The sequence below is a fragment of the Oryx dammah genome, unplaced genomic scaffold (genome assembly GCF_014754425.2).
Source record: "Oryx dammah isolate SB20612 unplaced genomic scaffold, SCBI_Odam_1.1 HiC_scaffold_27, whole genome shotgun sequence".
Lineage (NCBI taxonomy): Eukaryota > Metazoa > Chordata > Mammalia > Artiodactyla > Bovidae > Oryx > Oryx dammah.
The window spans coordinates 135,516,065-135,541,491 of record NW_024070211.1 but is presented as its reverse complement, the minus strand read 5'-3'; the positions used below and the strand labels follow the sequence as shown (position 1 = coordinate 135,541,491).

The following is a 25,427-nucleotide window of genomic DNA, read 5'->3' as shown; positions in this document are numbered from 1 at the left end:
TCCCTTCATTCTTTCTGGAGTTATTTCTCCACTGATCTCCAGTAGCATATTGGGCACCTAATGACCTGGGGAGATCCTTTTTTGGTATCCTATCATTTTGCCTTTTCATACTGTTCATGGGGTTCCCAAGGCAAGAATACTGAAGTGGCTTGCCATTCCTTTCTCCAGTGGACCACGTTCTGTCAGACCTCTCCACCATGATCCGCCTGTCTTGGGTTGCCCCACAGCCATGGCTTGGTTTCATTGAGTTAGATAGGGCTGTGATCCTAGTGTGATTAGATTGACTAGTTTTCTTTGAGTATGATTTCAGTGTGTCTGCCCTCTGATGCCCTCTTGCAACACCTACCATCTTACTTGGGTTTCTCTTACCTTGGGCGTGGGGTATCTCTTCATGGCTGCTCCAGCAAAGCACAGACGCTGCTCCTTACCTTGGACGAGGGGTATCTCCTTACCGCCGCCATATTCCATTTAGCAAGTAGTCACAGAGGCCAGGTCCAAGGGGAAGGACACAGCTCCCAGCTCTTGCTGGAGGAAATGTCAAAACCATTATATCCCAGTTCTAAATTGCATACATGGCTTTCTAGCCAAGGATAGCCTAACTGAACAATGAAGGCTTAATGCAAGCAATGGGAGGAATTCTGGACTAAATTCTGCAGTTTAAAGGCATTTAGTAGGGAGGAGACAAAATGGCAGAGTAGAAGGACATGAATTCATCCTTTCTTACAGAAACCAACATCTACTAACATATCTACTAAATCACAACTAACTACTGAATGCTGCTGCTAAGTCACTTCAGTCGTGTCCGACTCTGTGTGACCCCATAGATGACAGCCCATCAGGCTCCCCCATCCCTGGGATTCTCCAGGCAAGAACACTGGAGTAGGTTGCCATTTCCTTCTCCAATGCATGAAAGTGAAAAGTGAAAGGGAAGTTGCTCAGTCGTGTCCGACTTTTTGCGACCCCATGGACCACAGCCTACCAGGCTCCTCTGTCCATGGGATTTTCCAGGCAAGAGTACTGGAGTGGGGTGCCATCACCTTCTCCAAACTACTGAATAACCACTGACAAAAAACAAACAGATGGAAAAATAGACCATGTTCTTGGATTGTAAGAATCAACAGTGTGACAATGACTGTACTAAACAGGCAATCTACAGATTCAATGCGATTGCTATCAAACTACCAGTGGAATTTTTCACAGAACTAGAACAAAAAATTTTTTTAATTTGTATAGAAACACAAAAGACCCTAACAGACTAAGCAATCTTGAGAGAGAAATATGGAGCTGGAGGAATCAGGCTCCTGATTTCAGGTTATACTACAAAGCTACAGTAATCAAAACAGAAATATAAATTAATGGCACAGGATAGAAAGACCAGAAATAAAAACACATATCTATGATCAATTAATCTACAACAAATGAGGCAGGGTTACAGTGGAGAAAAGACAATAATGGTGCTGGGAAAGCTGGACAGATATATGTAAATGAATGAAATTAGAACACTCCCTAACACCATACACAAAAATAAACTCAAAATGGATTAAAGACCTAAGTGTAAGACCAGATACTATAAAACTCTTAGAGGAAAATAAAGGCAGAACAGTCTTTGACATAAATCACAGCAATATATTTTTCAATCTGTCTCCTAGAGTAATGGAAATGAAAGCAAAATAAATAAATGGGATCAAATTAAACTTAAAATCTTTTGCTCACTAAAGGAACCCATAAACAAAATGCACAGTCAATCCACAGAATGGAAGAAAATATTTGCAAATGATGTGACCAACAAGGGATTAATCTCCAAAATATACAAACAGCTCATAGAGCTATTTGCTCAATATAAAAAAGAAAATTGACTTAATCAAAAACATGGGTAGATGACCTAAATAGACATTTCTCCAAAGGAAGACATACAGATGGCCAAAAGTTACATGAAGTGATGCTCAATATTGCTAATTATTCAAGAAATGCAAATTATAACTACAATAAGATATCACCTCACACCACTCAGAACAGCCATCGTCAAGAAAATCCACAAACAATAAATGCTAGAGAGGGTGTGGAAAGAAGTTAACCCACTTGCACTGCTGGTGGGAATGTAAATTGATATAGCCACTATGGACAGCAGTATGGGTGTTCCATAAGAAATTAAAAATAGAGCTACCATGTGACCCTGCAATCCCACCACTGGGCATATAGCCAGAGAAAAACATGGTTTGAAAGGATATATGCACCCTAATGTTCATTGCAGCATTGTTTACAATAGGGAAGACATGAAAAGCACATAAATGTCCATCAACAGATAGACAGATAAAGGAGATGAGATACATACATACAAGAGAATATTCAGTTCAGTTGCTCAGTCGTGTCCGACTCTTTGAGACCCCATGAACCACAGCATGCAACACACCAGGCCTCCCTGTCCATCATCAACACTCAAAGTCCATCCAAACCCATATCCATTAAGTCAGTGATGCCATTCAACCATCTCATCCTCTGTCGTCCCCTTCTCCTTCTGCCCTCAATCTTTCCCAGCATCAGGGTCTTTTCCAATGAGTCAACTCTTCATATCAGGTGGCCAAAGTACTGAAGTTTCAGCTTCAACATCAGTCCTTCCAATAAACACCCAGGACTGATTTCCTTTAGGATGGACTGGTTGGATCTTCTTGCAGTCCAAGGGACTCTCAAGAGTCTTCTCCAACACCACAGTTCAAAAGCATCAATTCTTCAGCACTCAGCCTTCTTCACAGTCCAACTCTCACATCCATACATGACCACAGGAAAAACCATAGCCTTGACTAGACAGACCTTTGTTGGCAAAGTCTCTGCTTTTTAATATGCTGTCTAGGTTGGTCATAACTTTCCCTCCAAGGAGTAAGCATCTTTTAATTTCATGGCTGCAGTCACCATCTGCAGTGATTTTGGAGCCCCCCAAAATAAAGTCTGACACTGTTTCCACTGTTTCCCCATCTATTTGCCATGAAATGATGGGACCAGATGCCATGATCTTCGTTTTCTGAATGTTGAGCTTTAAGCCAACTTTTTCACTCTCCTCTTTCACTTTCATCAGGAGGCTCTTTAGTTCTTCTTCACTTTCTGCCATAAAGGTGTTGTCATCTGCATATCTGAGGCTATTGATATTTCCCCCGGCAATCTTGATTCCAGCTTCTGCTTCCTCCAGCCCAGCATTTCTCATGACGTGCTCTGCATATCATGAGAGTTAAATAAGCAGGGTGACAATATAGAGCCTTGATGTACTCCTTTCCCAATTTGGAACCAGTCTGTTGTTCCATGTCCAGTTCTAACTGCTGCTTCCTGACCTGCATACAGGTTTCTCAAGAGGCAGGTCAGGTGCTCTGGTATTCCCATCTCTTTCAGAATTTTCCACAGTTTATTGTGATCCACACAGTCAAAGGCTTTGGCATAGTCAATAAAGCAGAAATAGATGTTTTTCTGGAACTCTCTTGCCTTTTCCATGATCCAGCGGATGTTGGCAGTTTGATCTCTGGTTCCTCTGCCTTTTCAAAAACCAGCTTGAACATCTGGAATTTGATGGTTCACGTATTGCTGAAGCCTAGCTTGGAGAATTTTGAGCATTTCTATACTAGCATGTGAGATGAGTGCAATTGTGTGGTAGTTTGAGCATTCTTTGGCATTGCCTTTCTTTGGGATTGGAAAACTGACCTTTTCCAGTCCTGTGGCCACTGCTGAGTTTTCCAAATTTGCTGGCATATTGAGTGCAGCACTTTCACAACATCATCTTTTAGGGTTTAAAATAGCTCAACTGGAAATCCATTACCTACCTCCACTAGCTTTGTTTGTAGTGATGCTTCCTAAGGCCCACCTGACTTCTCATTCCAGGATGTCCATAAAGGAATATTATGTAATGGAATAGTGGAATATTACTCAGTCATTAAAAAGAAACAATGCCATTTGCAGTAACATGGATGGACCTGGAGATCATCACACTGAGTGAATTAAGTCAGACAGAGAAAGACAAATATTATGTGATATCACATATGCAAAATCTTTAAAAATGACACAAACAAACTTATTTATAAAATATAATCAGACTCAGAGACTTAGAGAACAAACCTATGGTTAGCGGGGGAGAGGAGTGGAGGAGAGGGATAGACTGGGATTGACACGTACACACTGCTGTATATTAATACATATATATGAAATATAAAAAAGCTGGTACTGAGAACATATTTGCAGGGCAGGAATAGAGATCCAGACATAGAAAAGGACTTGTGGGCGTGGCAGCGGGGAGAGGGTGGGGCGCACTGACAGCAGCATGAAACACATACATCACCATGTGTGACCCATGGTGTTCGTGTAAATGTACTTTGAACTTTTGAATAAGCACCAGGAAACACAATTGCTGAATGGAATAGTAAGAGTATATTTAGTGGCGGACAGGGAAGCCTGGCGTGTTGCAGTCCATGGGTCACAAGAGCTGACTCATTGGAAAAGATCCTCATGCCAAGAAAGACTGAAGGTAAAAGGAGAAGGGGATGGCAGAGGATGAGATGGTTAGATCATGGTCTCAATGGACATGAATTTGAGCAAACTCTGGGAGATAGACGAGGGCAGAGGTGCTTGGCATGGTGCAGTCCATGGGGTTGCAAAGAACTGGACACGACTTAGTGACTGAACAACAGGATTTTTAGGGCAGTGACACTATTCTGTGTGACACTAAAGTGATGAAACACTTCATTATATATTTGTCCAAACCGTTAGACTGTAACACCACCAGGAGTAAGCCTTAATGTGAACTGTGGATTTTGAGTGACAGTGAGGAGTTGATGCAGGTTTATCAGTTGTAACAAATGTACCACTCTGTTGCAGAGGTTGATAGCGGGAATGCTATGCATGTGCAGGGGCAAGGGGCATGTGTGAATTCTCTATACTTTCTGCTCCGTTTTGCTACGAATCTGAGACTGCTTTAACAGTCTTTTTTTTTTTTTTTTTTAATGTAATGAGCTAGAGGAAAACTCATCGTGCAGACTTCCTCAGAGGAGTATCATTTGCATATAAGGGGGAAAAAAACTGAAAAGTGGCTGAGATGGGGCCCACCTGGCTGAGCTCCCTACACTGGAGAGGGCCTGCCCCTCACCTAGGTGGAGGGCATCCCTGTGGCATGCCAGCAGCACCACTCCAGCCCATCATTAAAGAGAAGGGGCCTGGTCCTAGGACTAAGACATACAGTGTCCAGCACTTCCTGCTCTAGAACCAGCATGTCAACTGCAGTTTCCAGTGTCCCACACTAGGACTGGCTGTCACTGCTTGGAGAAATCATCATACCTCCAAAGGCTCTTTCCATCCAAGCCACCTAAGAGAGAGAGCAGGGAATCAGGTGCTGGTGGCTTCCACTGGGCATGCACTTGCACCATGGAGGCAAAGTTGCGACCTGGGTTTACAGCAGTGCCACCAGAAGAGGAACTAGATAATCCTTCAGGGCTTCTGAAACTGAAAAAAGAAAGAAAGAAAGAGCTCATAGTGAGTATGCTTTGTGCAAAAGCTTGTGGCCAGGGCCATGACATGGGAAGTGAGCTGGTGTAGGGGCAGCTGTCCTCCCCAGGAAGCAGCAGTTTGGGTCTCAAGACACTTTTCATTCCTAAAGCCTTTAGGATCCTCAATGATTTTTATCCAAATTATATTTATCAAGTTACCATATTAGAAATTAAAACTGAAAAAATTTTTTAATAGTCCCACAAGGTAAGGATAAGGGTAAACAGCAAAAATGTTAGTATGTAAAACTGAAAAATTTTTAAATTATCCATTTTAAACTAAAAATAAGCCAATTTCTTATTAACATGAATACTATTTTGAGAAATTATTTTCCAAAACAAAAAAAAATTAGTGAATCACATTTACATTATCAGTCTCTTTACCCTGGCTTAAGATAGCCAAATTTTCATTTTTGCCTCTGCAGTCCAAAACTGCAGCAGTCAGCCCTCCACTATTGTTCCACAAGTACAGATTCAACCAACCTCAGATCAAAAATATTCAGGAAAAATAATCCCAGAAAGTTCCTAAAGGCAAAATTTGAGTGTGCTGACAATTTACATAGTATTTACACTGCATTAGGTATTGCAATGGAGAAGGCAATGGCACCCCACTCCAGTACTTTTGCCGTGAAAATCCCATGGATGGAGGAGCCTGGTGGGCTGCAGTCCATGGAGTTGCAAAGAGTCAGACACGACTAAGCACCTTCTCTTTCACTTGTCACTTTCATGCATTGGAGAAGGAAATGGCAACCCACTCCAGTGTTCTTGCCTGGAGAATCCCAGGGATGGGGGAGCCTATTGGGCTGCTGTCTATGGGGTCACACAGAGTCGGACATGACTGAAGCAACTTAGCAGCAGCAGCAACAGCAGGTATTACAAGTATGTATTGTAAGTATTATAAGTATGTATTATAGGTATTAGATGATTTAAAGTATATGAGAGGATATACAAATGTTATATGCAAATGTTCCACTATTTTACATAAGGGACTTCAGCATCCAGAGCCTTAGGGTACCTGGAACCAATTTTCTGCAGATATCAAGGGACAATCTTAATAATTTTATTGTAATATAAATTTTACAATATTGTATTGGTTTCTGCTGTACAACATTGTGAATCAGCCATATGTATATATATATCCCCTCCCTCTTGAGCCTCCCTCCTACCACCAACCCCACCACACCCTTCGAGGCCATCACAGAGCACCAAGATGACCTCCCGGTGCTATGCTATACAGCAACTTCCCACTAGGTGTCTATTTCACACATGGTCATGTATATATGTCAATGTGACTCTCTCAATTCATTTCCACCTTTGCTTTCTCCTCATTTCCACAAGTCCGTTCTCTACATCTGCACCTCGATTCATGTCTGCAATTAGGTTCATCAGTACCATTTTTATAGATTTTTTATATATATGCATTTAACATACAATATTTGTTTTTTCTTACTTCACGCTGTATGACAGGCTCTAGGTTCATCCACATCACTTCAATGGACTCAATTTCATTCCTTTTAATGGCTGAATAACATTCCATTGTGGGTTTCCCTGATGCTTACACTGGAGATACTGGTTTGACTCCTGGGTTGGGAAGGTCCCCCAGAGAAGGAAATGGCAACCCACTCCAGCATTCTTGCCTGGGAAATCCCATGGGCAGAGGAGCCTGGCTGGCTACAGTCCATGGGGGTCATAAGAGAGTCAGACATGACTTAAGAGACCAAACAACAACAAATATTTCACTGGATAGATGTACCACAACTTCTTTATTCACTCATCTATTGGTGGACATGTAGACTGCTTCCATGTCCTGGATATTCTAAATAGTGCTTCAATGAACATTGGAGTACATGTATCTTTTTGAGTTATGGTTTTTTCAGGTATACGACAAGTCATATGGTAATTCTATGTTTAGCTTTAATACTTTCATTGTGCCTATGTTTAACATAAGCTAAATAAGATAATAAATTATAAATTATATTATAAATTATGATTATGATTATAAATATAAATTATATCTGATGGCAAATTTGTCAGCAAGGGACGTTAATTTTTAAAAATTAACTGGAGGAAAATTGTTTCACAATGTTCGGTTTCTGCCATACAATTCAACCAAAATTATACATATATGTTTAGCTTTTTAAGGAACCTCCATATTGTTCTCCACAGTGGTTGCACCAATTTACATTCCCAACAGTGCAGGAAGGGTACCTTTTCTCCACACCCTCTTTAGCATTTATTGTTTGTAAATTTCTTGATGATGGCTATTCTGGCTGGTGTGAGGTGGTACCTCATCGTAGTTTTGATTTGGCATTTCTCTAATAATGAGTCCCCTGCATGGCAGGCAGATTCTTTACCGGTGATGTTGAGCATCTTTTCCTGTGTCTGTTGGCCATCTTCTTTGGAGAGATGTCTGTTTAGGTCTTCTGCCCATTTTTTGATTGGATTGCTTGTTTGATATTGAACTCCATAAGCTGTTTGTGTATTTTGGAAATTAATTCTTTGTTGTTTGCAACTATTCTCACATTCTGAAGGTTCTTTTCATCTTGTTTATGGTTTCCTTTGCTGAGAAAAAGCTTTTAATTAGGTCTCAACTATTTTTGTTTCTCATTACTTTAGGAGGTGGGTCAAAAAAGATCTTTCTGTGATCAATAAATTTGGTAAGTTGCAGGATACAAAACTAATGCATAAAAATATCTTGTATTCCTATACACTTAACAATGAAAGAGCAGAAAGAGAAATTAAGTTAACAATCCCATTTGCCACTGCAACAAAAATAATAAAATATCTAGGAATAAATCTACCTAAGGGACAAAAGACCTGTACTCAGAAAACTATAAAGTACTGATGAAGGAAAACAAAGAGGACACAAGCAGATAGAAAACTATACCATGTTCTTAGATTGGAAGAATCAATATAATGAAAATTTATATACTATCCAAAGCAATCTACAGATTTGATGCAACCCCTGTGAAATTACCTTCATAAAACTAGAACAAACAATTTTACAATCTGTAGGGAAATACAAAAGACTCTGAATAGCCAAAGTAATCTTGAGAAAGAAAACTGGAGCTGAAGGAATCAGGGCTCCCTGACTTCAGACTATACTACAACTCTAGTCATCAAAACAGTATGGTACTGGCACAAAAACAGAAATATAGATCAACTGAACAGGAGACAGGGCCCAAAAATAAACTCATGCACCTATGGTCACCTAATCTATGACAAAGGAGGCAACAATATTTATTAAAGACAGCCTCTTCTAGTAAGTGGTGCTAAGAAATCTGGACAGCTACAAGGATGAAATTAGAACATTCCCTAATACCATGTTGTTTAGCAATTGTTTAGTCACTAAATCATGTCCAACTCTTTTGCAACCCCATGGGCTGTAGCCAGCCAGGCTCCTCTGTCCGTGGGATTTCCCAGGCAAGAATACTAGAGTGAGTTGTCATTTCCTTCTCCAGGGGATCTTCTCAACCCAGGGATTGAACCCATGTCTCCTGCAACCCCTAACACAATACATAAAAATAAAATGGATTTTATAGTTTTAATTAAGAGTTTTACACTATAAAACTCTTGGAGGAAAACAGGAAAAACACCCGTATGTTTTGACTGAAGGATATGAAGAAAATTTGGCCTCATGCAGATATGTAGTTGGAAAAGAGGACTTTCTGGACACCTTGACAAGGACTCAGGCCTGAGTGCAGGCTATACCTGTTCTTACTTGCTCTCCTACCCTGAGTCATCAGAAGGGCATGTGAAGCAGAGCCCTACCAATCCACAGCCCAGAACCATGCCACCAAAACTAGCCCACCCAGATGCAGAGAGAGAAATATTTAAAAAAAAAAAAAAACTTTATTTTTTGCTGCGCTGGGTTTTTGTTGCTGCTCTGGCTTTTCTCTAGTTGTGGTGAGTGACAGCTGCGTTCCAGTTATGGTGCACAGGCTTATTTTGGTGGCATCTCTTTTGTAGAGCACAGGGTCTAGGGCACGTGAGCTTCAGTAGTAGTGGCGTACAGGCTTAGTTGCCCCACAGCATGTGGAACTCTACTAGACCAGGGATCGAACCCATGTCCCCTGTATTAGCAGGCAGATTCTTAACCACGGGACCAGTAGGGAAACAAATGCTGTGTGCCACTAACAACAAAAGAGATGGTGATTAAAAAACAAATCTCACAGCTTATGGAAATTTTAATACAAGCTGAAAAATGTTATTACCATCTTGGTCAAGAATAATTGCCCAGAAGAAAATTTCTCTTTGGATCTTTTAATGTAACACATTGGATCCCTGAGCAGTCTCCCAACATAGAACACTTACCTCTGGCCTCCATCTGGTACTGTTTACCCTCAGTTCTACTGCATCAGGCCTATCAACCAATCTTCCTACTGCAATCTGTCTCTCTGCAGAGCGTACTAGACACATGATCCCAAAACAAGCAGCTCAAATCCTACCCCATGGCCGACTGGGCCAGAAACACTCCCTCACCCCTAGGCCTACGGGAGCCACAGTTGCCCAAGTGGATGGCATGGAGGGCAGGAGAGGCTCCTGAGCCCAGCCACTCCCCTAAACCTCTCCCGGCTCCTGATGACCACTCCCTCCGTCACTGTAATGAGTTTGGTTCTGTAACCAAACAAGTCTAATGAGACTGGAATCCATTTTAACTAGTGCTCCATCAAATACTCATCTATATTTTGGTGGTAGTATATCCACCAGTGCTAGTTTTAACCATATATGAAAGATCAGCTTACAATTTTGTGACAAATGTTTTATTTATAGAGAATCAAAATTTCGGCATAAACATGACACAAACATTATATATAGTACTGTCCATGACAGAAGTGACGACACTGCTCACGGAGAGGACCTGGCTCCAGTCACACACCGCCAATGCTGGCGTGAGCACCTGGGGAGGAGAGAGGAGCTGGCAGCCTTTTTGTTTTGGTTTGGTTTAAATAACTTCTGGATGCATTCAAGTAATACTGGTCATTTAATGTTCAAAAAACTTTTAATAACAAATTTCGAGGAAAATTAATTGAAATATTTATAATAGGATTTCATTGTTACACAGTATTTCCAATGTACAATCAAGGCAATGCACAACATTTAAAAGGAAGGGGAAAATATCTATTGCACCCACAAGGGAAAAGGCTTTTTATTGATTTTCGGGGATGCTGCAATTCAACATTCATGTTAAAACCTTTACGCACTTTAGTAAACACGAAGTCCTACATGTAATGCAGCATCGTGGGTTAGAAGACCCTTTTAACAAAGTTTCCAAGTGCAAGGCTAACTCTCCAATCGATATCCCACACACCAGGGGACTAACCCATCTCCTGGCACATATCACGCCCTGAACATTAAACTGTAGCACTCTGCCGTCTCAGTCAGTCTCGTGGGGTCTTGTGGTGGATAGCATTTATCCAGCTCAGTGTCCTGTTAGATAATCCTGGGTAGAATCTGAGGCAAATGAATCCACATCCTCGTTCTCCGAGTCGTCACTGCTGTCATCTGCAGCCGGCTCCCCTGTGAGGGCTATGCGAGCGTAATCATCTGTGTCTATTGACTTGCAAAAGTGGATGGCGTATTTCAGTTTCTCCTCCAGCACCTGCTTACAGGAATACCTGGGCAACTTCAACAAGAAGAAGCATGTGTAGGATTCAGGAAGGAAATGGTCAGGTGGGTTGTATTTATCCAATACCTGTTAATGAAAAATGTTAAATAATCAGAGACCATGTACAGGACAGGTAAAACTGCAATCTGTTTTATTATGTTCATTAGAGTTGACTCTCATTCACATACAGCATGATGTTTTTGACTAAGAATAACAACGTATCAGAAAAAATATCATCTAGTCAATTTCAGAAATAAAAAGGAGCAACTCATTAATTCTTAGGACTTTCAGTAAAAAATAGCAATTGATTGCTGTGATTTCACCCCCAGGGGCTGGCAGGTAAACAGAGCCTGATTTTGACCAGTCAGAACTCAAGGCAGAACTCTTATCCCCAATCGAATGGGCACTCTGATTTTTCTCAGTAAGCAGCATTATTTTATTGATTCGCCTAATTCAACCAGATACTCAAACAAATGCTTTTTTATATGATGTGTGTGCTCAGAATCTAGAATATGCTGACTTAATAGCAGCATATTCTGGGAGAGGCCAGATACATTTTTTAGAAGTAGGTAGCGGTACCCAACACCTGTAGTCATAAAATTCTGAGCTCTCGTATCAGAGAAGTTAAGTGTTTTTCATTTTGTCTCCAGAGGGTAGGAAAGCCATGTCACAGGAAAGCACTGTTTGCTTTCTCATCTGCGGCAGAGCTCTGTGTGAGGGGCGTAACTCTCAGCTGGTCCCAAAGGACATGCAGGACCCACACCTGGATGACGAAGTCTCTGCCCCGAAAGTCAGCGATGGTCCTGGGCAGCCTCGTGCGGCCCCACACGAAGCGAAGGAAGAGGGAGCGCTCAGTGTTCGAGAAGGACTCCATCACCTCCCAGAACCACTGGATCAGGGGTGCAGAGGGCTCCACTCCCTTGTATGTTGCCACAGACTTTAAAAGATGCAGAGGGATGTCTGGGCTGCCACACACCTGTGGAGGGACACACTTCACATAAGCATACTACAGCTTTCTACCAGGGCTGGGGTGGGGAGGGTCAGGTGAGAGCGGCTGGAGGGGAGGAGTGGGAGGCAGCGAATACTCGCTTCCTGAGCATGTCTTACTTCACTCAAAAGGCATGAGCAGATCTCAGACCTCCAAGAGTGAGATTTAACTGAGAGGTTAACTGGTGGTGCTGATTCAGTGGATTACCATGAGAAGGGCGCTGCAGGGAAGCACAGAGAAAGGGTGGGCATACCATCGTCTCCAACTCATATCCGGTGAAGAGAGAGAGAAGAGGGACAGGCACAACTCGGGCCATCCCCTCACGAACGGCAGCTACCTGCTCATCAAATTCGTGGAGTCTGAAAGAAAACATCCACTTTGCATTTCATGCAGATCATGCCAAGTCTCATTATGTGGACGGGCAAGGTGTTTGCTTTGCAGACACAGTCTCAAAGCTTCTCGTGGACTGAGAAGCGAGACTGGCCCACAGAATTCTACCTTAAAAATGAGCCATAGCTATACCCATTACAAGACAAAATTTTCCATCTCTACCTCCTTCTCAGGAAGGAGCCAGAGTCAGACATGCAGAGTCAGAGTCAGGTCCCATAACAGACAAGCTAAGAACTTTCTGAAAGTCAATGCTGTATCCAAGGTCCTCGTGACTGGCAAGTTAGGGCATGAGACAGAAATGAACACAGGTGGATGACACAGGGTGCCTGCAAGGACTGCACTCAGCCAGAGTCCAGCAAGCAAAGCCCACCTGATACACTGGGCCTCATCCCAACACCCAGTCGGGTGATTCTGGAGGACAAGGCTTCCAAAGACCACACTAAGGGGACAGTGGGCAGAGGTCATGGATGGTGCTGCCGGTCCGCAATGCAGCAAACACAACTGAGTGGTAGTGCAAGGACCTCGTGAGGGGTGGAGACCATCCAAACACAGCCCTGCCCCAGGAAGGGTGGCACACAGAGGCCCTGTGACCTCTGCTGGCAGAGTCCAACAGGGGACTCCGCACCTCGGTGTTCTAGCCAGAGCCAGGAATCTCAGGTGAAAAATAGTAAGTACGCTGACTCTAACCACAAAGGAAGCTTTAGTGATTGTAGGCAGCAATTGCTGGAGCCAAGTCCATTAAATTTTACTTATGGAAAAAAAGCTGCCACCCAAGCAAACCATTTTCTGCTATTTTTGCTATTTATTGAGTTGAAACTCTGGAAGGCAGACAGTCACACACCTGTAGTTTATTGCGAGCCGGACATACTCTGCACGGTTGTCCAGAGTGATGTGTGTGTACTTGGAGCTCAGCTGGATGTCCTGGCCGCTGGCACTAGGCACTGTGAAGGGCAGGCTCATGGCCTCAAACTCCTCTGAGGTGGCTTCGTTGTCACGGATGTACATGAGTCCAGGGATAAAATCTTTGTCAACCTTTCAAGGGAAGAAGGGAGTTCACCTACTGAGCCAGGGTTGTTCCTCTGCCCCAGGCCCCCGTTCACATCCCATACATGGTCACGCCAGGTCTCGATCTGCCTGGAGCCTGTGGCAAGGCTCCAGGTGCACTGCATGTGCCATGAAATAAAGGAGCAGCAGCAGGGAAATGTTTTCACCCATGGAGCTAAAGAAAGAGTTTGCAGCAAGGGAAGTCCTTAAAATCACTTGCTGACAGTGACTGTGTTGGTCAGAGGTGAGTCCCACCTGCACTGAGGGAACCACACCCTGGAGAGGCCCCAGGAGCCTAAACTGCCCCCCAGCTGCCTGCCCACATGCTCAGCTGTGCCATAGGAAAGACAGCAAGCTTTCTCATCTGACAAGACTGTACAAGTGGCAAAGCCCACAAAGCAGGTATCAAGTTCTAGAAACAGGTTGGCCTGTGTCCACACTGCCACTCTGGTACCAGACGGCCAGCAGACTGATCATCATGAGTACGTTAGGACCTCAGGGCAGGCTGTGCCTCTTAACCAGACCGCAGGTGACCCCCACCACGCTTTGCACTGGACACACAGTGAGTCCCATTTCTCCGTCCTCTCCCTCCTGGAGGTTACCTCGCTCAGGTCTGCAATGGTGAGGTTCATCCCAGCCAGCTGCTTCCAGACAGGCTCAGCGAGGTTCAGACTCAGGGGACTTCCAGTCCGAATGGCAATACCCAGTAACACACCTGCTCATTCAAAGCACAGAAGACAGGATATACTTGGTGCTGATGACAAAGTTCCCAGTCCACTCAAGCACACAGTGGAGATGAGCTCAGCACTGGGGCCTCAGTGCCTTCCAAACCAACACTGCCCCGATTCACAGAGACTTAGGTCTGTCCTTGCAGCCTTATACCGTACAGTAAAATTCATGACTTGCTTCTGTTCCTATGGACCAAGTCTATAACTCTTCTGCTCTTTCCACCAACAGTTGTAGCCACAGTGGCTAATCCTTATTCCTTATATGGCAAAGCAGACAGCTGGAGCTTCTCAAGGAAGTGGGAGGCAGTGCCATGAGTGATGGATGCAAACCCTCACCAGGAGGGAGGGCCTGGCCAAATGTAGACTCTCTAAGATGTGATCCCAAGTTGTGGATATGTTTAAGATGCAGAAACACCGTATCTCAGATCCTCTGAGCGACAAAGGCACTGTCTGGTCCTTATCACACAGCTGCTAATGGTCCAGCTCTGCATGTCCCTGCAGCTACACACTGAGGAAGCTAAAGCAGGTATTTACAACAGCTACCACCAGTCCCAAGACAGAGCAGCCATTACACTAAGCAGAGCACACGGAGCTGCACGCCTGCAGCACTGCATCCACACGAGAGGCCTACCCAAGAACCGGAACATGTTGGTGTGCACAGGCGCCCTGGCAGCTGGGCTGAACAGGTAGCAGTCCCGGTTGGCCCCCGACTCATCCCTCCCATTGGGTGTTACGATCAGAAGTGGGGTGAGTCCATTCTGCAGCTCCTCACAGATCTCAGCTATGGACTCACTGTAGCCACCACCACAGTCATCCACAGATTCACCTAGGGAAAAGGAGGGTCAGTAGCTCACAGTCACTGACTGCATCAGAGGGTCTCCCAGTTCTCCTCTCACACCAACACCCCTCCACACATGCAAGCTCTTACCCACAAACTTGACCTTCCAGACGCGGTGTGGGAGGAGGAGGCTGTCAGGACTGAAAGAGCTCATCTTAGCGCACATCTGCCCAAAGACAGACTTGGTCCCATCAGGGCCCGCGAGGCCCCCTTTACTTCTTGAACGCTTGACCTAGAGACAGAAAGAAGAAAAATACATAACAAAGTCCACAGCAGAAAGCACATGGGTGCCATCTTCAAAGTTGACCAGCCCTGGAACCCCTGCATCCAAAGCAGTGCTCTGCAGCTGATCATCCCTCCTGCTACCCTCGCCTGCCCTGTCCTGGTCACAGTGGGGGTGAGGGTGGGGTCCCTCCACAGAAAACGAACAGCACTCAAATGCCTGGTGTCACCCCTACAACCTCGGGCCACTGTGAGCACACAGCTAACTCAAGTACAACCACCTGAGCATGCCTGTGCAAACATGAAGGGCAGCTGGACCTCCCAAGACTAACTCCTGTCCTCGTCTCCTCACTCACACCTGCTGAGGACCCCAAAGACCAGCTTTGAGCTCCTCTCTCTCCCGCCCTTGACGCAGGCTGCCTACCAGACAGCTGTGTCAGCCAGGCCAGGGGCGCTCACCAGCACACACAGCACATCGGGATGGGTGGCGACTACTAAGAGAGCACAGACCACAGGGAAAGCTGCAAGCAGCTCAAGTAGGCAGTAACTGCAACCTGGTTTACCCTCACTCTGTATTTAACCTTACCCAGCATCTCCATGAAGGGGCAGGATGCCTGAAAGCGGCCTCTAAGCAGACCATCAGCCCTGGGAGGGGCACATCAAGTGGCTCTGAGACCAAACATGGATGCACCAATGTGGCCAGAACAGAACCTTCCTTCCCTCCTTTCCTCACCTGCACAGATTCTACTCAACCCTTGGGGTCACTGTGTCTCCATGTATGATCACTTATTCCACCTGTGTTTCTCATCATAAGCTATCCAGATTGATGTAAAAGTAGCTATGGTTTTGCACTGTGGAAATTTGACATTTGACACTGGAATACATTCTTAAATAAATGCAGTTATGTTATACATCATTTTAATGTATACATTAAACATTTCTTGCTTTATGTTTTTTGCTAATGACTTATTACTTGCTGCTTATTTTATATTTATTTTAAACTAGAGTACATCATGAGAAACGCTGGGCTGGAGGAAGCAGAAGCTGGAATCAAGATTGCTGGGAGAAATATCAATAACCTCAGATATGCAGATGACACCACCTTTATGGCAGAAAGTGAAGTAGAACTAAAGAGCCTCTTGATGAAAGTGAAAGGAGAGTGAAAAAGTTGGCTTAAAGCTCAACATTCAGAAAACTAAGATCATGGCATCTGGTCCCATCATTTCATGGCGGATAGATGGGGAAACAGTGAAAACAGTGGCTGACTTTATTTTGGAGGGCTCCAAAATCACTGCAGATGTTGACTGCAGCCATGAAATTAAAAGACGCTTACTCCTTGGACGGAAAGTTATGACCAATCTAGACAGCATATTAAAAAGCAGAGACATTACTTTGCCAACAAAGGTCCGTCTAGTCAAGGCTATGGTTTTTCCAGTGGTCATGTATGGATGTGAGAGTTGGACTCTAAAGAAAGCTGAGAGCCAAAGAATTGATGCTTTTGCACTGTGGTGTTGGAGAAGACTCCTGAGAGTCCCTTGGACTGCAAGGAGATCCAACCAGTCCATCCTAAAGGAGATCAGTCCTGGGTGTTCACTGGAAGGACTGATGTGGAAGCTGAAACTCCAATACTTTGGCCACCTGATGCGAAGAGCTGACTCATTGGAAAAGACCCTGATGTTGGGAGGGATTGGGGGCAGGAGGAGAAGGGGACAACAGAGGATGAGATGGTTGGATGGCATCATCAACTCGACGGACATGGGTTTGGGTGGACTCCAGGAGTTGGTGATGGACAGGGAGGGCTGGTGTGCCGTGTGCAGTTCACGGGGTCGCAAGGAGTTGGATACAACTGAGCAACTGAACTGAACTGAACTGAACTGATGGAAATGATGTTAGACCAAAAGCAAATTCAAGTGATTTTCTTATTCCAAGTTCAAAATGGGTTGTAAAGCAGCAGAAACAACGGACAACATTAACAATGCACTTGGCCCAGGAACTGCTAATGAATATACACTGCAGTGGTTGTTCAAAAAGTTCTGCAAAGGAGATGAACCTTGAAGATGAGGAGCATAGGGGCTGACCATCGGAAGTTGACAACCACCAACTGAGAGCAATCATCAAAGCTGATCCTCTCGTAACTACACAAAAAGTTGCCCAAGAACTCAACATCAACCATTCTACAGTCATTTGGCATTTGAAGCAAATTGGAAAGGTGAAAATACTCAGTAGGGTGGGTGCCTCATGAGCTGATTGAAAATCAAAAAAATCGTCATTTTGAAGTGTCATCTTCTCTTACTCTATGCAACAACAAACTATTTCTCGATTGGATTGTGATGTGAGATGAAAAGTGGATTATATAACAACCGGTGATGACCAGTTCAGCGGTTGGACCAAGAAGCAGCTCCAAAGCACTTCCCAAAGCTAAACTTGCACCAAAAAATAGGGTCATGGCCACTGTTTGGTGGTCTGCTGTTGGTCTGATCCACTACCACTTTCTGATTCCTGGCGAAACCATTACATCTGAAAATGATGCTCAGTGAATCGATGAAATGCCCTGAAAACTGCAATGCCTACAGACAGCATTGTTCAACTGAATGGGCCCAATTCTCCATGACAACGCGCAACCGTATGTTGTACAACCAATGCTTCAAAAGTTGAGCAGATTGGGCTATGAAGTTCTGCCTCATCTGCCCTATTCACCTGACCTCTCACCAACTGATGCCACTTCTTCAAGCATCTCAACAACTTTGAGGGAAGGAAAAACACTTCCACAACCAGCAGAAGGCAGAAAATGCTTTCCAAGAGTTTGTGAAATCCTGAGGCATGGATTTTTATGCTACAGGAATAAACAAACTTATTTCTCATTGGCAAAAATGTGTTGATAGTAATGGTTCCTATTCTGATTAATAAAGATGTGTTTGAGTCTAGTTATAACGATTTAAAATTCAGGGTCTGAAACTGCAATTATTTTTGCACCAACCTAATAAGATGCCTCAACAGATCAGAACAGTGGCCTCAAGCCCTTACTCAGCTACTCAGGCTGTGCTTCAGAATCACCCAGGAAGCTCAGTCTGAAGTGACGGCAACATGAGAAATTAAGGAAAAATGATTCTGAAAATGTACTTTTACACTGACTCCTCTGGCTAAACTCTCATCATCCTTAACTTCTTTGTGAGTTCTCAGCTAAGTTTAACAGCTAATTTTCCTTACTGCAGAAATTATCCATCTTAAGACTAAAAGAACAGTGTCAATAATAATAACAAGAGTTTCCTGTGGAGTGAGTTTTCCTACATGCCACACATTCAGCTGCACGTTCTCATATGTCATTTCATTTAGCCTCAGTAGCTCTCTAAGGCACACAATACCTGGGGGAAAAGTGAGTTACAGAAAGGAAGAAGATGTGTTCCTCTGTGAGGGGTAAGTAAGACACAGACTTGCTTCCCACTTGAAAGATCACATCACCTCCATTTACAGTACCAGTTAACACAGCCTGATGCTCTCAGCCACTATGAAGGAGCATGGCTCTATGAATACAGCCAGGACACTGCAAGGACAGGGTTGTGTTACCTGGTATCTCTGAACAGCAGGAATATAGGTAGTTTTAATTGTCTTTAAATTTTCTAAATTTTTGGAAATGTGCTCATTTCCATAACTGCATTACCTATAATAAAAATTTCTTAATATACACTGATTTTTAGACCCTGTTACAAAACTAAATCAAATTCAAACAGAAATACCCTCCAAGAACCCAGCCTACTTTTAGTGTCTCTAGGGCACTTTCAACATAAAGTAAGAAAATCTCTCCACAGGCATCCCCACAAAAGTTGCAGCCCTGCGAGAGTACAAGGAAGAGGCCACCTACACCACCTTTCTGGGTGACTACTGGTGTCTGCGTTCAACTTGGACTCACAGACTGTTCCCTCCACCACTCTGCTCTATTTTATCTCCACCTTTGTGGAAGTTCTTCCTAATTTTAAGAGTGGGTATGAAGCCCTGAATTGAAGAGAATCTGGCTCTGGCGCCTGAGGGTCTCTGGGTAGCTTGAGTGGCTGCTCCAACATTAACGAGCACTGTACACTGCACTGAAGGTTACTTATACATCTTTCAAAAAATGTGTAAGATAAATCTGTTTGCCCTCTTACCTATCCTTATCTAGTCACGTCTGTTCAGACATGCACCCAACAGACTCATAACTCAAGGTACTAGGGATATAAAAACGAGAAAGAAAGAGGCATCAAGCACACAATGACTGAAAAATGTGCCTAGTGCAGATTCCAGGTTATCCAGGGTCCCAGATGACCAGGGCCCCTGGGCCTGGACACCCACATTGGGCCACTGGCCCCAACATGGTGCCCGCGCACAGCCGAGGCAAGCCTGAGACCCAAGAACACCCAACTGTCTGAATTAGACAATCTGCAGCCATCAGCCTTCTGCACTTATGAACTTAAGTATTTAAAACCTAATAATGTAGAGAAAACCAAAATGATTCTCCCAGGGGGGATAAAAGCTTTCTCATTAATCTAATTAACCAGTCCATTTGTTTGTGGAATGGGCTGACTGACCTCCAGCTTCACATTAAACATTATGACGTCAGTGAATTAATCACTTCCATCAGCACGGTCACATGTGTTCTCCAACAAAGGACAAGAGTTGTTGTCTTAATTAAAAATGCCCCCAAGAACAACTCTGGAAGAATTTCTAGTCATATAACCAACATCAGGGTAAAAATCATGTGCTAACAAGAAGGTTCAGGAACAAAGCACTTGTTCTTCATGGCTCGCTTTTGCTCCAGAGGTGGGACCAATTTCATTTGCATGGTAAATGTCAAGCACACACAATGTCATCATTAGTGCCTTTTGTTTTAATTCTTTTAACGTGAAGCTTATATACATTCGGCAGCAGCATAAATCCAGAGTCAGTCTCCTTTTCATTTCTTTGATTACTATTGTGATGCAAAGTCTTAGTCTTAGTGATTCTGGCCTATTAAACTGGCAAAGTAAGCCATCAGAACCGGGGAGGCTGTGAGGCTGGTGTGAACAGGAAACCTGCTCTGCATCTCAGAACCTAACCCAAGTGGGTGACTAAAGACACACACATAGCTAGAGCCACACCAGCTGGCCCTGCTGTATCCCAGAAAGGCAGGCCCAACTTTCCAGGGCACAGCAGAAAACTCAGCATGTGCCACTGGTTACCAGAAACAATCGCACAGCCCCACGGCACGGGACAGAGATCTGGGTGCTTACAATGCATTAAGGGGAACAGAGAGCAAGTTACCAAAGTCTAGTTCAGGTTATAACATACCCCCCAAACATTAGCAGCAGTTGTCAACATGTGGTGGAAATATGGGTCATTTTTACTTTTCCCTTTTTGCTTATCTGGATTTGTGCTCCCAGGTTATCTGAAATAAGCTTTTCTCCTTCATGTTATAAAGAAAACCATTTACATGGCCACCTGGCAGTCTCAGCACCACAGGGCATCCCACACACATGGCACCTTGCTCTCTAACCAAGGGCACGAGAGGAGTCTTGCTGTAAGCACTTGTCCCAGGCTGCAGGGATGCAACTCACAACCATGAAACCATCACATCTGTGAACAGAGAACATGTCCATTTTGTTACCTGGATGCGGTTCAACTCCACCACAGGGCCGTGCTGGCGATCTCGCACCATAGTGGCTTGTACTACTTTTCGGAAGGCCGCTTCCTAAAACACACCAAAACAAAATTTAGAATGCTGTACAGAAAGTATTACCCACAGATATTTCACATCATGAAACTCCCTTTTTCAGGTCTGAGGTGGCCCAGGGGATTAGCCTGGCATCAGTACACAAGTCCCTGCAGAGGCTCAGGCAGCCAGCAGGGCCAGTGCTTGGCACTGCTCCCTGCCTGCCATCTGGGGGCAGGAGGCACCCAAAATGCCCTGGACACAGAGGGGAGAGGGCCAGAGCCTGAGGAGCAGCTGCTCTAACTCAGGTCTTAGGCCAGGCTCAGGGCTAACGAGAAACCTGAGGTTTCCCAGCCAAACTGCAAGTCCAGCACTGGCAGGACTGAGGCACCAACTACACCTCAGCATTGCTGTTCTGAAAGAGATACCCAACACAAAGCAGCAGCAGTCAGGGAGCCTAGGGGAGCGGGCCAGGGCTGGGGTGGGGCTGGGGAGACACTGGCACCCTGCACTGAAAGAAACCTGGAAGAAATCCAGGGTCACGACAAGGAAGGGGAACAGGTCCCAGCTTCACCCAAGGGAAGCATGCCTGTGTGGGCCCCAGCACATGGGGAGGCCCTGCGATGGCATGCGCATGCCTGAGGACGGGACCAGACCCCAGAGACCCTCAAAGGAGACAGGGCCACTGGCAGACACGGGCCCCACAAGTGGACCCCTGTGTTCTTTTCTGGAGAAAGGATGGCTAAGAGAGTAGAGGGCAGGGCACACTGCTCTTACGTCAGAGCCCCAGGAACTCCCACCTGTAGAGGAGGCGAGGGCAGAGATGCTCCCATTTGCACAGAGGGGGCCTCAGACACACACCCTACACCACACAGGAGACTGCAGAGTAAGCCCCTCCCCACACAATCCTGCACACCCACCAGCTACTTTTGCCCTCACCCTTCCTGACCTCTGCTCTCCCCCAGCTCCGGGCAAGCGTTACCTTCCACACAGAGCAGCGACTCCCTAGTCCCACCCTCCTGAGATGCGCTCTCTTCTGGGCTCTGCCGACTCCACAGTCACCAACAAAACCTACTCTCCAAAAATCCCAGCAGAAGCAGTCCTTTCTAACTAGGACCAAAACAGGCTGATCCTCTGTTGCTAAGGGACCCTTTCAGCCTCCCTGAGGCCCTCATCCCCCACTCAGTTGCAGGAGACTCGCACACTGTGTGAGATGCTGCCTCTCTGCTCTCCCCACAAGGAGAGGCTTTCTCCCTTTTATTGCACATTATCACCTCCACTCTGAGGGATTAAAGTAATGATGAAAGGAATCAATTTGCCATTTTTATTACTGAAAAAGGGTTGAAGTAAAGATTCAAATTTGATTTTACCTGTCCACAATTTTTTCCTGCTCCCCATTATCAGAGAAATTTTTCCATTATCACAATCCCCATCATTGCCTACATGTCTCTGCTGCTACTGCTAAGTCACTTTAGTCGTGTCCGACTCTGTGCGACCCCATAGATGGCAGCCCACCAGGCTCCCCGCCCCTGGGTTCTCCAGGCAAGAACACTGGAGTGGGTTGCCATTTCCTTCTCCAATGCATGAAAGTGAAAAGTGAAAGTGAAGTGGCTCAGTCGTGTCTGACTCTTTGCGACCCCATGGATTGCAGCCTACCAGGCTCCTCCGTCCATGGGATTTTCCAAGCAAGAATACTGGAGTGGGGTGCCATCACCTTCTCCGACATGTCTCTAAGCCATACATAAAAATAAAATGTGTGCACTAGTCTTTTTTGGCTAGGAAATTTAGGAAATAAAGCTAATCCTGAAAAATAATCTGTTTAGACAGTACTCCAAAACATCTAAATTTTATTATCATTAAAAACAGGCCATGACCTTGGATTAAAAACCCAATACGTACAAAAAAAAAAAAACACCCTATACGTCACAGAATCAGAACCCTCAGGGCAAGGACTCCTTAACCTAACCTCTATGCTTTTTTCCCTGTATAAACACCCCCCAACATACAGTAAATGAGCCTCTTCTAGGCCGTCCTGCCAAGATGCTTGCCAGAAACTTGATGACTTCAGATATCTCAATTCTAGACAGCTGAAATTATTACAAATGTCAGGGGGTCAAAATCTGTCTGACACCTTTCAGAAGCCCTCATTCCTGATTCTTTCCAGAGTCTGATAAATTACCTTCAACCAGGAATTTCTACATATCCTAGAATAATACTTTTATCTAAGCAATCTATAACTTCTGGGTCCTCTGCTAGACATACCTGGAGAAGAAATTATCTCATTTTTTTTTCCTTCCTGCTGCCAGCAGGAATTTGCCATAAAGCCTCAAGTCCAGGATAGCAGAGAGCACTGTAAGAATGGAAGCTTAGTTTTGCCAACCTCCTCCTGAGAGGTGGAGTAGTGGGAAAGAGATTACAAGGGGAAATCACAGCACCTAACCATTTTTAATATAAGCTCCAAAAAAGAAGGGATTTGTGTCTGTCTGTCACCAATGCACTCTAAGAACCCAGGACAGAGCCTGGTACATAGTAGGTGCTCTGTGAACATTTGCTAAATGAGCCGTTTTCAGTATATTCCTGGTTTAGAAATTTTTATTGGATTAAAACTTACTGAGGATAACAACATCACCTACAGTAAAAATTGTTACCAGAGCAGTACCTTTCCCTGGGATATCAGAATTCCTCGGAGAGTGTCAAACCCCACAGATGGCCCAAGTCCGGTTTCATCGAGAGAGCCCTCAAGGTCAAACATGGGGATGCAGGGGCAAAAGAGCTCTGAGATGTGGTGCAGCAGCAGCAGCCGGTTCCTCAGTGCTATGATAGGGATTTCCTGTAAATGATTGTACTCCATGGGAACCTGAAACATGGAAATTTGTTATGTCAATTTAGGTATCAAATGCACAGTTAAGCCACAGTATAGCAGATGAGTTGAAAATACTGTTCTTGAAAACAAAGACGCACTATGACTTCTGAGTTTGGTTTGAAAAATCTTGCCATTTTAAAGATAATATTCTGGCCATTTTGCCTGAGCCAAGAAATGTAAACCAAGGAGAATCCTAAAAAAAAAATTAGCTTATAGAATTATATTTACTACAGAAAACATACAGTCTATATTACCAGAATAGTTTATAAAATTTTTAATAAAGGTGACACACTGATATACACGGAATGTTGACAACTGTGCATAATTAAGGTTCTTATATGTGTGAGTGCTCAGTTGTGTACAACTCTTTGCGACCGCAGGGACTGTGCCCGCCAAGCTCCCCTGTTCATGGAGTGTTCCAGGCAAGAATACTGGAGTGGGTAGCCATTTCCTACTCCAGGGGATTTTCCTGACCCAGGGATTGAACCTGGTAATTAAGATTCTTAAAATACTGTTTTTATCATTATGAATCAGGGGAAAGGAAGTGTGTGCATGCTTGTACACCCAAGCTTGTGCATGCTTAGTACATAGATAACTTTGTCACGACTTGCATGCCTGCTAGCCCACTTGGCTCAACCAACTGACCTGAACAGGGAGCTTCCCAGCGCTGGCAGGCTTGCTGGTTGACCAGGCGAGAGTGTGTGCTGAGCCACAAGCCACACGGTTGACCTTCTTACCCTGAAGAGCAGCTACCAGCCGAGGCCTCTGGATGGCATTTGTTGTTCCGTCTCCCAACTGTCCCTCATCATTGTCACCCCACGTATAAACTTCACCTAAAGCAGCAGATTGAGAACAAGGACTTGCAGACAAGAACCAGTAAATGCACGACCACTACATCTTCCCACATATACAGCCCTTACTACCCTCCAACTGACTGTTGGCAGTCATCTGTGCAAATGTTACACTTATGGTGACCTAGATGTCTTGAATCACAATACTTAAAAGGCAGCACAATTCCCAGGACTCTTGACAGCCTCTGCTGGCTAAAACTCCTTTTCCAACCGTGTCTGTTCACCAGACTAAGCATGTACCTGGAAGCAGCTCTTAAGCCAAACAAGTAACATCAAAACAGATGGTAAAAACAATCCAAATTGATTTTGTATGTTAAAGGAACAGAAAGGCAGTTTTTAACTAAACAAAACCCATGTGTTAACAGAACATGTGCTCTTCTAATGGTTATTCCTATCCTAAACACAAGATTCAAACACTGATGAGAATCACGCTTTTCAGCATACCATGCTAGACTCCAATCATGTATGGTTACGATGGTGATTAGAACAGAAGTGAATTTAGTTCTGTAGAGATGTCACAGAACTAAAGCCTTGCCAGATTCACAAAGACTCCTCAGGATGCCATGCAGCCATAAGCACCACTCTACAAAGTACACGGCTTGCGCAATGAAGGGCGGGGTACTTGTGTCCTTCCCCTTCCTGTTCTGGATAGCTCAGTCCAAAAGCCACTGGGTAGGTGTCAGAGTGCAAGCAAGAGGAAGAGAGCCTCTCTGCAGAGGCACA

The 25,427-nt window shown here is 44.5% G+C and overlaps 1 protein-coding gene across 5 annotated transcripts in view; it reads right to left on the bottom strand.

The window, feature by feature from the left end:
* Positions 1-10,478: 10,478 nt before the first annotated feature.
* The window catches only part of HERC2 (HECT and RLD domain containing E3 ubiquitin protein ligase 2), a 237,601-nt gene continuing 222,652 nt past the window's right edge, over positions 10,479-25,427 (bottom strand). For all 5 annotated transcript variants that reach the window (XM_040227910.1, XM_040227909.1, XM_040227906.1 and 2 more), the window contains 10 exons: positions 24,499-24,686; positions 23,650-23,847; positions 20,946-21,029; positions 15,200-15,341; positions 14,903-15,097; positions 14,146-14,258; positions 13,341-13,531; positions 12,363-12,468; positions 11,885-12,097; positions 10,479-11,208 (listed from right to left, as the gene is read on the bottom strand). In XM_040227910.1, the coding sequence (XP_040083844.1) occupies positions 10,936-11,208; positions 11,885-12,097; positions 12,363-12,468; positions 13,341-13,531; positions 14,146-14,258; positions 14,903-15,097; positions 15,200-15,341; positions 20,946-21,029; positions 23,650-23,847; positions 24,499-24,686 (1,703 nt within the window). In that variant the 3' untranslated portion in view covers positions 10,479-10,935. The remainder of the gene's footprint in view (positions 11,209-11,884; positions 12,098-12,362; positions 12,469-13,340; positions 13,532-14,145; positions 14,259-14,902; positions 15,098-15,199; positions 15,342-20,945; positions 21,030-23,649; positions 23,848-24,498; positions 24,687-25,427) is intronic.